Source organism: Mytilus californianus, unplaced genomic scaffold, assembly GCF_021869535.1.
Source record: "Mytilus californianus isolate M0D057914Y unplaced genomic scaffold, xbMytCali1.0.p SCAF_2, whole genome shotgun sequence".
Taxonomy (NCBI): Eukaryota; Metazoa; Mollusca; class Bivalvia; order Mytilida; family Mytilidae; genus Mytilus; species Mytilus californianus.
In genome coordinates this window covers 45,549,378-45,565,463 of record NW_026262668.1, presented here as the reverse complement: position 1 = coordinate 45,565,463, position 16,086 = coordinate 45,549,378, and the positions used below count along the sequence as shown (strand labels likewise).

The 16,086-nt window shown below is 29.9% G+C and overlaps 1 protein-coding gene across 4 annotated transcripts in view; it reads left to right on the top strand.

Annotated features, from left to right (window-relative positions):
* LOC127727978 (uncharacterized) overlaps window positions 1-16,086 on the top strand; it is a 153,854-nt gene that overhangs the window by 17,931 nt on the left and 119,837 nt on the right. For 2 of the 4 annotated variants that reach the window (XM_052235121.1, XM_052235122.1), the window contains exons 6-10: window positions 2,581-2,685; window positions 3,333-3,494; window positions 9,619-10,614; window positions 12,872-13,006; window positions 13,493-13,815. In XM_052235121.1, the coding sequence (XP_052091081.1) occupies window positions 2,581-2,685; window positions 3,333-3,494; window positions 9,619-10,614; window positions 12,872-13,006; window positions 13,493-13,815 (1,721 nt within the window). Of the gene's footprint in view, window positions 1-2,580; window positions 2,686-3,332; window positions 3,495-9,618; window positions 10,615-12,871; window positions 13,007-13,492; window positions 14,711-16,086 lie in introns of those variants that run through there. The other 2 variants (XM_052235120.1, XM_052235123.1) reach the window with 2 other exon arrangements.

Here is a 16,086-nt window from a genome sequence, read left to right as displayed (position 1 = left end):
TAGTTAGACAGCAACTTAAAACAATGAAAATGTTTAACAAACTAGATCTTTAAATAAGTCTTAGCATGCTCAAAAATATCAATTTTGATTCCTTATAGCAGTTATTGCCCTTTTACCAATTTTTTGCAGAAACAATGATAGATAGAGTGATTCTTTTAAAGGCATATTCCAGCATGCATTTATATACATTTAACAGTAAAATAATCCTTAATGCAAGATTTACACTCAAAAAATTCCAGGTGAGATTCAGCCTCTTGTATTTTAAAAAATCTATATTTTTTGATAAACATCTTTCTGTGCTAGGATTTCAATGAAAACTGATTCTTTGGTATAAAATTCTACCCCAAATTGATCCTGGTGACAAACATTGATTTCTGTGAAAATTTTGGGGAAAATTGCTGTTAAAACGTTTTTTTTTTAAATTTACAAATTTTGAGAATCTTCTATCTGATCTAGGATTGCAGTGAAAATTGATGCATCATGTATAATATGCTATTCCAAATTGATTCCCTTTGTCAACTTTATAGTAAAAATTAAGTTTTTTTTAAGAATAATCGCAAATTTTGAGAATCATCAATATTGCCTAGATTGCAAAAGAAATTGATACAAAGGTACTATATATATTATTCCAAATCGATTCCCAGTGTCACATTTGAAGTAAAAACTACGTATTTGTAAAATAAGATATATTTTTGTGCAAGGATTTCAAACTAAAATTTCAATGGGCGAGAGAGGGCCCCAATTATAAAATCAAGAAAAGTGATAAAAAAGGTGAATATTTTTAAACAGTCTAAACTGAATAAATCTATTGAAATTTCAGGTTATTATATATGCATAGATATGAAACAGAATGACATACAATTTTTCTTATTCAACTTTCAAAAATAATACATTTGGCAATACACACACGTTAGATTTACTAAAAAAAATTATGTTTAATAAATACACCTTTTTAGGGCTGTTTATAATTGGGGTTACTGGCTATACTCCTTTTTAAACTGCAATCAGCCATTTATTGTACAAATAACAGGAGCTAGGTACAAAATAAAGTCTTCTGTTATTCCTCTTCCATATCATGACAAGCAAATGGTAGTGTGAATATTTCTTTTTTTGTGACATTTCATTTTGGGGCTCTCATGGCTTTCATCTCTTCACGGCTGTTTAAACTAGGCCAATGCCCATTAAAATACTAAACATTAAAGTGCCAGGTGTAAATAGCAGGTAGATTAAATCAATATATGTACATTGTTGAAAATATAAAATTGATTTGTACTCGCTACAAAAGAGGGGAAAAGCTGGACGAGCCTTGCTTTTTATCCAATTTCTAAAGCTTGTCCAAATATATTTTATATTTTTTGACAATGTACATATACTGTATATTTATATATTTTTTTCTAGATTTTCATGTGTTTAAAATAACAAATTATGAAATTCAAAAAGTTTTAAAAGTTTTAATATTAAAATAAGAAGATGTGGTATGATTGCCTGGATGAGAGAAACTCTCCACCATAGACCAAATGAGGTAAAAGGTGAGCAACTATAGCTCATTGTACAGGCTTCAACAATGAGCAAAACCCATACTGCAGAGCCTCACCAATTAATCAACAGAATATTCAACTTATCCATACTTCCATCCCCTCTCATATATGAGGGTCAATATTGGTCCTAAAATTCAAAGTAATTATTATAAACTTTTGATGAAAAAAAGTAAAAGAAAAGTCATTAAGATTTGTCAGTTATGATGCCTCGAAGACATTATAATTACACATATTCATTCTCCATTCTGACCAAATTGCAATTTGTTTTATCAAATCAAACTGTTCAATTGGTCAGAAATTTTACCAAACTGCCCTAGTATGTTTTCTTTTTGCACTTGGACTACTACATATAGCTGAACTGCCAGTGGTTCTCCTAGAGCAGTTTGGTAAAATTTCTGACCGGTTATACAGTTTGATTTAATGAAACAAATTATACTTGTGTCATAGTTTATAATGAATTACAATATGTGGTCAAGACTCTGCAAACCAACAGTTAAGTCAGAGGACAAATTTCTTAAAAAATCTGGTATATCAATACTGTAAATTCAGAAATTATTGTGTGCATTTATTATTGCGATTTGGTCATTTTAGACTAAAATGAGATTTCAATTTTTGCGATATTGAGAAAATCCTGTTTAATTCATATAAAAAATTTCAAAATGCGAGCTTAAATTATTGCGATTATAACCCTGTCGCATTTTTCGCAATAATAAAAACATCGTAATAATTTCTGAATTTACAGTATTTCTTTACCTTAAAATTTATGGCCAGGGGATTGTCAATTAATAGGTTTATAGTTGTTTTAGGACAGACCATTGTTGACATTAGATATTACTACATATTTAATTTAGAGATAGGCTGCTCTCTTAGGTCCGTAGGTGTTGATTATACTAGAGTTTTTCTGTTACATGCAAAAGGTACTCTAGTTTCTGTCATCACTAGAAATGAATGCAATGAATCTGTTTACTTTTTTATTAAATGGCATTAAACCACAGAAAATAAATGCTAGTTTCATAAAATTTCTTAAAATTTATACTTACAGTTGTACAACCTGGTGCTACAGTACAATATCATGAAAATGTCGGTCAACTTTTCGTTGGTTGTGACATAGGTGATGTAAAACATAAGAAGAAAAAAGAAAAAGGAGGTAATTCATTGTTCAGTGATAATCAATGATAGTTAAGGCCAACCAGGGGAATCCACATTATGGAAACCTGTATTCCAAGTCAATGCTAGACCCTATCTCAGGGTAAAAGTGAAAGACCTCATCAGTACAAAAAGAGGACATGAAGCAAAACTTTTCAATTAACAATTAATATATAAAACATTTAAACAAAAAATAAGTTTACTCAGTCGAACGACAGATAGATAGTGAAGCTACCACTCAATCCCACCTTAAATATGAAAACAAATCAGCACCCTGATTGGACATTTCAACATCGGCCTGCCTAAAATTAATGATTGGCGTACCGACAATACAATATTTTTTCCTCAATACTGATCAAAACACAGAAAAATATTAATACTAACATCTAGAAATTGAAATTGAGGGTCAGTTGAGAACTAAACTTTACGACAATAGAGACGATTTCAGCTTCCCAATTGTTTACTTATTAGAAATATTGTTCAATTTGCATTACTCTATTCTGCACAAAAATCCATAATAAGATATATTTCATCAAAGTTCCCTAAATGGACTTACTTAGAGTTTCACCAAAAAAAGGGCCAATAAGGTTGCATTTTAAAAAAATTCTTTATTCCAGAAGCAAACTAAATACTAAATATTTTCAATAGGGAATACAAAGGCTGCCATTCATAGTTTTGAAACATTGAATGTTTTGACAGAGGTGGCAAAATCTGTGGGACATATTATTGGACCTAAAAAATCTGGAACATGCTGGAGGGTTGGTGATGATAAAATTATTACTGCTGCACATGTTGTAGTAGATAATATATGTAAGTATATAAAATTATTACTGCTGCACATGTTGTAATAGATAACATATGTAAGTACATTTGTATGTACAATGCATTACAGTTATAATTATTACTGCTACAAATGTTGTAATAGATAATATATGTAAGTACATGTGTATGTATAATGCATTACAGTACTAATTACATACATGTGATGGACTGTGAAACTCAGATCAGGAAATTGGGAAATTTTGGTCAGGAGATTAGTACTCAGATCAGGAGGTTTTTAATCGACATAAATTTTGTCGTAAATGTAACCGTGTGCTGTAGAAATTGTCTTTTAAAGTGTTTTTTCTTCTACTTTCCATCCGAATATATTATGTTTATAGTACCCTTTTACTTATAAATTTTCTCTATCTTGATTCAACATTTTCAATCTAACATTCTTTTTTTTTTAGTATGTTCTTTAAATTCTTGATTTTATATTTTTTTCATCATTATTCTTTAGAACAATCACTGCAATCAGAACATTTGTTTAACTATCTGCATAGAGATCTTTTTTGAATGTTAAGAAAAAACATTCGAAATTTACATCTAGTACTGGAAGTGTTTTACGACCTTGACTGGATATACATCCCTCGCACGGTCGGTAAATTAACATCAAGGTTCATAGTTATTATATAAACTTCAATTTAAGCCTTAAAAGGAAGTATAGAACCCTCAAATAATTTTCAAATTATTATTTTTTTACTTGTCCTAAGACATTTAAAATCATTTAATTACCATCCTTTTATGATTATTTGTACAATTTATATTTTATTTATATTCTTTTAAAAATTTACAATATTTAAAGGAAAGTAACTTAAAACAGGATAAATCAAGGGAAGTAACCCAAAATTCATTTCAATTATTTTTAAATACACAAAGTTTTTATTACACAACGGCAGTTAGCCTGAGGTAAAAATTGTGGATTACCAGTATGTTTGACACCCAAGCTGACAAGTGAAGCCTTATGATTATGCATGTTAATTGATTTCCAGGTAAAATATAACTTCAATTAATGTCGGTTACACAAGATGTTGGGCTGAAATTTTTCATTCATGAAATATTTCATACACTGGATTTTTTTCTCTTGAACGGGAAGTTGGGAGGAGACCCCTGAAAACAGGATTATTGTACTCCCGTCGGGAGGTTCACATGTATGTAATTATTACTGCTACTCATGTTGTAATAGATAATATATGTAAGTACATTTGTATGTACAATGTATTACAGTACTTACATTGTTACTGCTGCACATGTTGTAGTAGATAATATATGTAAGTATATATGTATGTACAATTAATTATTACTGCTGCACATGTTGTAATAGATAATATATATAAGTACATTTGTATGTACAATTCATGCATTACAGTAATAATTCTTACTGCTGCACATGTTGTAATAGATAATATATGTAAGTACATTTGTATGTACAATTCATGCATTACAGTAATAATTATTACTGCTGCACATGTTGTAGTAATTAATATATGTAAATAGATATAAGAAGATGTGGTATGAGTGCCAATGAGACAACTCTCCATCCAAGTCACAATTTGTAAAAGTAAACCATTATAGGTCAAAGCACGGTCTTCAACATGGAACCTTGGCTCACACCGAACAGCAAGCTATAAAGGGCCCCAAAAATGACTAGTGTAAAACTATTCAAACAGGAAAACCAACGGTCTAATCTATATAAAAAACGAGAAACACTAATGAACCACATCAACAAACGACAACTACTGAACATCAGATTCCTGACTTAGGACAGGTGCAAACAAATGCAGTGGGTTTAAACGTTTTAATAGGTACCAACCTTCACCCTAATCTGAAACAATAGTGTAACATCACAACATAGAAAGACACACTATAAAATATCAATTGAAATGGCTTAACTCAATCAAAAGACATATTAACACAAGTGAACATACACTGAATGAATAAATTCGATCTATGATGCAATGTAAATACAAAATCATTAAAATAAAATAAGGGGTGAATAAATAAAGGCAACTGTAGTATACCGCTGTGAGATGTTAAACAATTTAAAAAAAACAACAATAACCTTGAACAAAAAGCCGCCAAATACATCAATATACACAGGTAAATGAAAATAATTTTGTTGTAAGGTATACAGTTTAAATGGAGAACGGAAATATTTAAATAATTTTGTTGTTCTTAGTACGAAGAAGTGAAAATTTATAGTCATACCAAATACTTATCAAAGCTGGTATATAGACGAGATATAACTCTGAATAAGTAAACATTAAATAACAAAAAAGCATTACAAATAGTATCAACAGGTCAAATTAACAAGAAAGTACGATTTGAGAGTACTCGCAATTACTGACAGTAGTTAAAAGCCAAAAACAATTATTGCGAACCCAATGAAAGTTTTCCACAGTGCCATCTCTATCTTGACCAGGTATTTAAACTTTTGTAAGTTCACCTGTCCTATTGAATGAATACAATAGCTATTTTTCTCCATGAAGTTTTTTCACTGGGACCTTTAAATTTTTTCTAAGAGAAATCTATCACTCATTGATTAATTTACCTGAGTAAAAAAAAATCTTGTAAATAGAGGAAAAAAGATATAGGAAGATGTGGTATGAGTGCCAATGAGGCAACTCTCCATCAAAGTTTTATACTCAAAACTGCATGTGATGTTATATTTATTCAATATTGATAATATATTTTCAATCGGGTGAATGTAAACAGTGATGTAAAGTTGAAACATTAATAAAATATAAAAAAGAAGATGTGGTATGATTGCCAATGAGACAACTCTCCACAAGGGACCAAATGACACAGAAATTAACAACTATAGGTCACCGTACGGCCTTCAACAATGAGCAAAGCCCAAACCGCACAGTCAGCTATAAAATGCCCCGAAATGACAATGTAAAACAATTCAAACGAGAAAACTAACGGCCTAATTTATGTACAAAAAATGAACGAAAAACAAATATGTAACACATAAACAAACGACAACCACTGAATAACAGGCTCCTGACTTGGGACAGGCACATACATACAGAATGTGCGGGGTTAAACATGTTAGCGTTGATTTATGTTAAATTAATAATATATTAATAATATATTTTCATTCAGTTTAATATAAACATTGATTCAATCATAAAAAGTTGATTTCTGACAAAACTTTCAACATTGTTCCTTTTATTGCGAACCCAATGAAAGTTTTCCACAGTGCCATCTCTATCTTGACCAGGTATTTAAACTTTTGCAAGTTCACCTGTCCTATTGAATAAATACAATAGCTATTATTCTCTGTGTAGTTTATTCTCTGGGACCTTTAAATTTCTTCTAAGAGAAATCTATCATTCATTGATTAAATTACCTGAGTAAAAAAAAATTCTTACATGTAGACAAAAATACTTTTTTTATACTCATTAATTGCGTGTGATGATGTATTTATTCAATATTAATAATATATTTTCATTCAGTTTAATATAAACATTGATTCAATCATAAAAAGTTGATTTCTAAAAAAAGTTTTATCAATGTTCCTATTGAAATTTGATTTTTTTTTTGTTTGGTTATAGAATACATTTAAGAAGATCTTAATTTGAAACATCATTATTTTCAAGTTCTTATTCATGTCAAACAAATTTTATTTAAAAGGAACAATGTTGAAAGTTTTGTCAGAAATCAACTTTTTATGATTGAATCAATGATTATATTAAACTGAATGAAAATATATTATTAATATTGAATAAATACATCATCACACGCAATTAATGAGTATAAAAAAAGTATTTTTGTCTACATGTAAGAATTTTTTTTTACTCAGGTAATTTAATCAATGAATGATAGATTTCTCTTAGAAGAAATTTAAAGGTCCCAGAGAATAAACTACACAGAGAACAATAGCTATTGTATGTATTCAATAGGACAGGTGAACTTGCAAAAGTTTAAATGCCTGGTCAAGATAGAGATGGCACTGTGGAAAACTTTCATTGGGTTCGCAATAAAAAAAAATTTGTTTGACATGAATAAAAACTTGAAAATTATGATGTTCGAATTAAGATCTTCTTAAATGTATTCTATAACTAGACAAAAAAAAAATCAAATTTCAATAGGAACATTGATAAAACTTTTGTTTGAAATCAACTTTTTATGATTGAATCAATGTTTATATTAAACTGAATGAAAATTTATTATTAAGATTGAATAAATACATCATCACACGCAGTTAATGAGTATAAAAAAAGTATTTTTGTCTATATATAAGAAAATTTTTTTACTCAGGTAAATTAATCAATGAGTGATAGATTTCTCTTAGAAGAAATTTAAAGGTCCCAGTGAATAAACTACACAGAGAAAAATAGCTATTGTATTCATTCAATATCAGGTGAACTTACAAAAGTTTAAATACCTGGTGAAGATAGAGATGGCACTGTGGAAAACTTTCATTGGGTTCGCAATAATAATAAAAAAAAAAGTACATTTGTATGTACAATTAATGCATTACAGTTATAATTATTACTGCTGCACTTGTTGTAATAGATATTATATGTAAGTACATTTGTATGTACAATTAATGCATTACAGTAATAATTTTTATTGCTGCACATGTTGCAGTAGATAATATATGTAAGTATATATGTATGTACAATTAATGCATTACAGTAATAAGTATTACTGCTGCACATGGTGTAATAGATAACATATGTAAGTACATTTGTATGTACAATGCATTACAGTAATAATTATTACTGCTGCACATGTTGTAATAAATAATATATGTAAGTAAATTTGTATATACAATGCATTACAGTAATAATTATTACTGCTGCACATGTTGTAATAGATAATATATGTAAGTACATTTGTATGTATAATGCATTACAGTACTAATAACTTTGTCATCATGTTGGCTACCTAAGTGGTTTCATGATAATACAAGAGACAGTGGGTAAAATCTCTGCCATGGTCAAACCAAGGTCTTTTTATTGCGAACCCAATGAAAGTTTTCCACAGTGCCATCTCTATCTTGACCAGGTATTTAAACTTTTGCAAGTTCACCTGTCCTATTGAATAAATATAATAGCTATTGTTCTCTGTGTAGTTTTTTCACTGGGACCTTTAAATTTCTTCTAAGAGAAATCTATCATTCATTGATTAAATTACCTGAGTAAAATAAAATTCTTATATATAGACAAAATTACTTTTTTTATACTCATTAACTGCGTGTGATGATGTAGTTATTCAATATTAATAATATATTTTCATTCAGTTTAATATAAACATTAAGATCTTCTTTAATGTATTCTATAACTAAACAAAAAAAATCAAATTTCAATAGGAACATTGATAAATCTTTTGTTAGAAATCAACTTTTTATGATTGAATCAATGTTTATATTAAACTGAATGAAAATATATTATTAATATTGAATAAATACATCATCACACGCAATTAATGAGTATAAAAAAAGTATTTTTGTCTATATATAAGAATTTTTTTTTACTCAGGTAATTTAATCAATGAATGATAGATTTCTCTTAGAAGAAATTTAAAGGTCCCAGAGAATAAACTACACAGAGAACAATAGCTATTGTATTTATTCAATAGGACAGATGAACTTGCAAAAGTTTAAATACCTGGTCAAGATAGAGATGGCACTGTGGAAAACTTTCATTGGGTTCGCAATAAGAAAAAAGATTTATAAAAACTCTTCTTTGTTTACAATGTATCATTTGTGTTTGAGTTAAAAATATTTTGATCCTTTTCAGAACTCAAAATGGCCCTCGATCCTTATTTGAATTGACTTTTGTTGGAGGTTTGATAAAAATCTGTTGTAAATACCTTAGAGATGTTTTAAGATATAGATCTAAGATTTAATTCTTTACATACTTTATAGTATAGACAAATGTCTAATGCTGAAAACCGTTAAAATATAAAATCTAATATGACGACCTATATACATTGTAAACCAGTATAATCACAGTATATCTATGAAATGAAAACAAACCTACCATGTATTAAATTATTTCTTAAATAAGTTGGTTTACAGTATTAGTGGAGATGTTAATTATTGTTCTGTTTGTTTTGTGCATGACATTAAGAATGCATCCATTAATATCAATTTTTTCAGGGAATCAAATGATTAAAACTAACTTTGAGCAAGACTTGGAGAAATTTAGGGTGGACTTTGAATACATTAGCAAAGAGTCATCCAGTCCGTTCAAAGTTGAACCAAGAGTATTGTTTATGAATGAAAGTTTGGATGTTGCAGTTCTACAGCTGAAACCTGATGAGAAGAAACAGTTTCCTCCCCCACTTAAGACGTTCCATGTACTTAATCCTGAAAAAGATGAGGATAAACAAATTTATCTGATCAGTCACAATCAAAGTAAACAAAAGGAGGTAAACTCTGGTATTGGTATTTGGAAACCAACAGAGAAAAGGCTACAGAATCTTGAAAAGTTTTGTCAACAATATGGAGAGGAGAATGGGTACAAAGGACTGGACAGAAAAGATAGATTGGTTATTAAGTGTGACTTTGTTGGTGGAGCTTCAGGTAGTCCTGGCATTGTTATTCTTGATAGTGTGGCCTATGTTGTTCTTGTTTATATTAGGGGATTTCCATCTTTTTATCATAATCAACAGTTTTCTGAAGAACAAAAAAGAACATTTCCTATAGATAAGCTATTTCAACATGGAGTCAATATTGGCAATCTGTTTGACACCATGTCTACTGGAGTGTACATCAGACTTCGTAATGAGATATTTCCTGAGGAAGCATTGAAACTTGAGCAGATTAAAATGCAGCACCAACTGGCTATTACTGGTGACAAAACATCAAGCAATACTGATAAAACAGAAACATCAATTGACATTGTGAAGGGTAAAATGGACAATATCAGTTCAAAATCAGAAATGAAAATTCCTATTTCTGAAGGGACTGTTTGCACTGATCAAAATGAGGACAAGATTCTAGATGCAGCAAGTTATAAAAGACTGACATCACATGATTCTGTCCCTGGTCAAACTTATATTACATCGCCAGTGGACGATACAGACAGATACAATAATACTGGAAACCAGCATGCTCAAAATATTGAAACTGATGGCAAATGTACAGTACAAGGTAAATAATCTTATCTCTATACTTTTTCCAAAAGGTTGTTTATTTTGTTTAGATCTTTATATGGGTTGTTTGATTTAATTAATCCTTGGTTGAGCTCTAATTATGAGATGTCACTTTTCCTTGACATTTTCTTGTAAAAAAAAATTCCTTTTTAAATCTTTCAAGTTCTTTTTACATTGAAGGGTATATATCTGTGATTATGTAATTATAGAATTCATCACCAACAAAATTCAACAGATAGCATTTAAATAATCCAAATTTGTGATATTTTAGTTAATCAAAAATTAAGTTGTACATTTAAAAGCTAATTTCATGCATCAATATCTATTCCTATTATTGCGAACCCAATGAAAGTTTTCCACATTGCCATCTCTATCTTGACCAGGTATTTAAACTTTTTTAAGTTCACCTGTCCTATCGAATACATACAATAGCTATTGTTCTCTGTGTAGTTTATTCTCTGGGACCTTTAAATTTCTTCTAAGAGAAATCTATCATTCATTGATTAAATTAACTGAGTAAAAAAACGATCTTACATATAGACAAAAATACTTTTTTATACTCATTAACTGTGTGTGATGATGTAGTTATTCAATATTAATAATATATTTTCATTCAGTTTAATATAAACATTGATTCAATCATAAAAAGTTGATTTCTGACAAAACTTTCAACATTGTTCCTTTTAAAAAAAAAAATTTGACCTAAATAAGAACTTGAAAATAATGATGTTTCAAATTAAGATCTTCATAAATGTATTCTATAACTAAACAAAAAAAATCAAATTTCAATAGGAACATTGATAAAACTTTTGTTAGAAATCAACTTTTTATGATTGAATCAATGTTTATATTAAACTGAATGAAAATATATTATTAATATTGAATAAATACATCATCACACGCAATTAATGAGTATAAAAAAAGTATTTTTGTCTATATATAAGAATTTTTTTTTACTCAGGTAATTTAATCAATGAATGATTGATTTCTCTTAGAAGAAATTTAAAGGTCCCAGAGAATAAACTATACAGAGAACAATAGTATTGTATTTATTCGATAGGACAGGTGAACTTGCAAAAGTTTAAATACCTGGTCAAGACAGAGATGGCACTGTGGAAAACTTTCATTGGGTTAGCAATAACAGCCATCATCTTTTTGTCTTGACATGACAATGGTAAAACTTTCTTTGACTTTAAAAATTTAAGTTTCCAAGTCATTTTGAATATTCTGTTTTCTTATTTACCAAATTGAATACTGCACGTAATTAATTTACTTCTGGTCAGCAATAAGTTTTGAGTATTTTAAATAATCTTTTAAGTATAGGAGATAAGAGTTTATTATTGCAGAATTGCAGCCATTTATTGCTAAATTTTGCTGATAGCAAATCAAATTTATTGTTCAGACACCAGTAAATGGATGTATGTGACCCTCAAATTTTAAAACAATTGATGTCTATAAATCTTCAAATATGATACAGACACAAACAGAAAAAAAAATATTGATTGTAAAATCATACATTTTAAATCATTTTTGCAAATTCAGACCATAAATGATGGAATTCAGAGATGGCCAAGAATGTGTTGCGTTATTTAAAAATCAGTGTGAATATAACAGCCGTGTAGTAACATAATCATCAGTTTAGAAAAGTTTAAAAATTTGTGTAATTCTCTAGCACATGATGATGATGCCGAGATATTAATTTAAAATGTCAGCTGTTTAACAGTCTTCCTACCTCAATCCTATTTTCTATATAAGTTTAACCCAATGGAATTTTGGGGATAAGGTCTGTTCTGATAGATCAAGAAAATTTGTTATTTAGATTTTTTGTTAGGAATAAACATTGTGAAAAATGGAACACTTTGCAGGGGCGGATCCAACCATTTTTAAAAGGGGGGTTCCCAACCCAGGATAAAGGGGGGTTCCCTATACATGTACCATGAACTTTCTTTACTTTTTATTTCACGACCGTTTATCTTCACAGTTTTCTAACTTTGTTCAGTTAGTTGGTGTTTTTATATTACACAAGAAACAAGTTTAACATTATTATTAAATCACAATAGTTTCTATTCCTTCTATTTTTTTCACCTTGAAAAGTCACTAAAATAAATCAGTTGTGAAAATAAGTTGGTTAACAGTAGTGAGAAAAGCCAAACTTGTTGCTTTGTGAAATTCCATTTATATACCATTTGAAAGTACGTGTCATGTGGCTATTTTTGTCTGATATCCCTTTTTACCTTAATTCATTTATTAAATAGATCCACATAACCACTCAAACAGGGATAATGGTGCTGCAGAGAATCACAATTTGCATGCAAGAGAGAAAGAAATCATTACACATCAGAGGAGTCCTGGAAGAACACAACCTGTGTCCAATGATCATATTACTATTGGTAAGATTTATCAACTTCCATTTAAGTGACATGTACTTTATTGTAGCTAAACAGCTGTGATTATTATATATTCATGACATCATATCTGGTCACTAAATTATGAATCAGAATTGATTCTAAAGGTTTCATAATGAATGATTCTAGATATATATGATATCCAGTTTTAGGATTTTCTGTCTTATCAAATCTCATCAACATCTTTTTAGATTACCATAGTGGAATGATCATGAGTGACAGAGAAGGTCTAACATTGCTCTTAAATTAAACCAATCTACCAACCAATTATTAAAAGGTGTTATTTCACAGTCAATTTTATTATGAAATACTGCAAAAAATCAAATGAAAGATGTTTTGTCAGGTATTATCAAACCAAACTGATGAAATAATAAGAAAAGACGCTTTGAAGGTTTCAATATGAATGATTTTAGACATATATAATATCCAGTTTAGGAATTCCTGTCTTAATCTCATCAACAATTTTTTTAGATGAGTGGATTGGACATGAATGGCAGGTACACCGATATAAACAGTTAGACGACAACGATCTTTTATTTCTGAGTAAAGCTATTCATCCAGAATGTTTCAATGGTGTAGCACTCCATTTAGACTTGAATCTGATCGATGTTGCAGAGATACAGACAAAACAACCAACAGACTTGTGCTGTCAAATGCTGTATAAATGGAAAAATAAAAACGGCGAGGAAGCAACTCTAGGGAAATTAATACAAAATTTGTTCTCATCCTGGATTTCTGAAAATAAAAGTGTTGAAAAAGAAGAATTGAAACTTGCCATTTCAAAAGTGACAGAGGTTAGTAATGATGAGACAGCTTTCTCATAGCACCAATGTTCACCAGAATTTGACTCTCTTAAGGTTACCATAGTGCTTTAAATGATAGACTAGTGCCTATACCACATGACAAGTTTTAAAATCAAAATTGATTTGAATACTTTGATAGAATTTTTTTTACCTTATAATACATGGCAAAGAATGGACATCATAATCGATACATGTGCTTCATTAAACAAGAACATTAATACCTAACAAACTTCTGCTTTTTTTCGTGTAAACAATTACAGACTTTCTTAGTGGTTTGTATGTTTCAGGGTTTAACAAGGGGATAATTTGTTTCCAACCTTATTTTAAAGTTTTATCAACATCCTTGTACATGAAGTGAACATTCTCGGACTTAGTGTAAATATTGGTGACTCTATGCTCTTGTTACTTTTATATGCCGACAACATTATCTTATTGGCATTGACCGAAGCTGGCATGCAATATATGCTGAATTAAGACAATGAAGGGTATAAGCAATGGCATGTATTGATAAATACAAAGAAATCAAAAGTTAAACTTTTTCTTCTGTCTGGTACTGAACAAAGTGAATTCCAGTTCAAAAGCGGGGACAATCTACAACAATTACTAACACATATAAATATATACCTCAGTGTAACTTTTCATGATCTTTTAAATATAATGCAAATAGACTATCAGAAGTTGGAGGTAGAGCTTTAAGAGGGGTCATCTCCAAGATTCATCATGCAAAAGACTAATTGATATAAAACTTTTGAGAAACTTTTAACATTGTGTGCAGTGCCAAGTCTTCACTATAACACTTCTCTCTGGGAATACAAAGAATTGGCTTGCTTGAATCAAATTCAGAACAAAGTCATTCGTTATTTACTCTGAGTGTCCATAAATTTAACCAACATTAGCATTAAATGATGAAGTTGTGTGGGTGCAGGCAAAGGAATGAGGATGGTGCATTATTACAAGATATTGGAACAAGCTTGTATCAGACATGTCTTATAAGGTTTTTGTCAAGCCTGCGACTTTTGTTAGCTAACTTCTTAAAAGCATTATATTTTAGAAGGTGGAAGACCTGGATGCTTCATACTTTGTATATAGATGCCTTATGTTACGAAGTTTCCGTCTGTCACGTGTCCATTGTCCTTGACCTCATTTTCATGGTTCAGTGACTACTTGAAAAAAAAGTTGTGATTTTTTGTAATGTTAATTTCTCTCTTATTATGAGTAATAGGATAACTATATTTGGTATGTGCGTACCTATCAAGCCAGTTTTCACTTGACCTCAACCTCATTTCATGGATTAGTGAACAAGGTTAAGTTTTGGTGGTCAAGTCCATATCTCAGATACTATAAGCAATAGGTCTAGTATATTTGGTGTATGGAAGGATTGTAAGGTGTACATGTCCAACTGGCAGGTGTCATCTGACCTTGACCTCATTTTCATGGTTCAGTTGTTATAGTTAAGTTTTTGTGTTTTGGTCCATTTTTCTTATACTTTATGCAATAGGTCTACTATATTTGGTGTATGGAATGATTGTAAGGTGTACATGTCCAACTGGCAGGTGTCTAACTTTGACCTCATTTTCATGGTTCAGTGGTCAAAGTTAAGTTTTTGAGTTTTGGTCTTTTTTCTTATACTATATGCAATAAGTCAACTATATTTGGTGTATGGAAATATTCTATGATGTACATGTCAGTCACGCAGGTTTTATTTTACCTTGACCTCATTTTCACGGTTCATTGCTTAGTGTTAAGTTTATGTGTTTCAGTCTGTTTTTCTTAAACTATAAGCAATAGGTCAGCTATATTTGTTGTATGGAAGGATTGTAAGCTGTTCATGTCTGCCTAGCATGGTTCATCTGACCTTGACCTCATTTTCACAATTCATTGGTCAATGTTCAGTTTTCTTGGTTAAGTCTGTTTCTTAGAAACTATAAGTAATAGGTCAACTATATTTAGTGTATTGAATGATTGTAAGGTGAACATGTATTTCTCGTTTGGCATATATGACCTTGACTTCATTTTCTTGGATCATTTATGTTTATGTAATAGTTGTAGTAAAGCTTTCATTTAGGACTATCAACATAATATCAATGGTTAGTAAAGAAGGCGAGACATTTCAGCATGTGCACTCTTGTTTTTTTTATGGAATTGGGAGTTAATTATGTACATATTTCTTAGCTCAACTTCCAACACTTTAGATATTTTTCATTGGATTTGCATATATATTAACATATGAGTGTTGTTCGAAAAAAATGAGATTTTTTACTG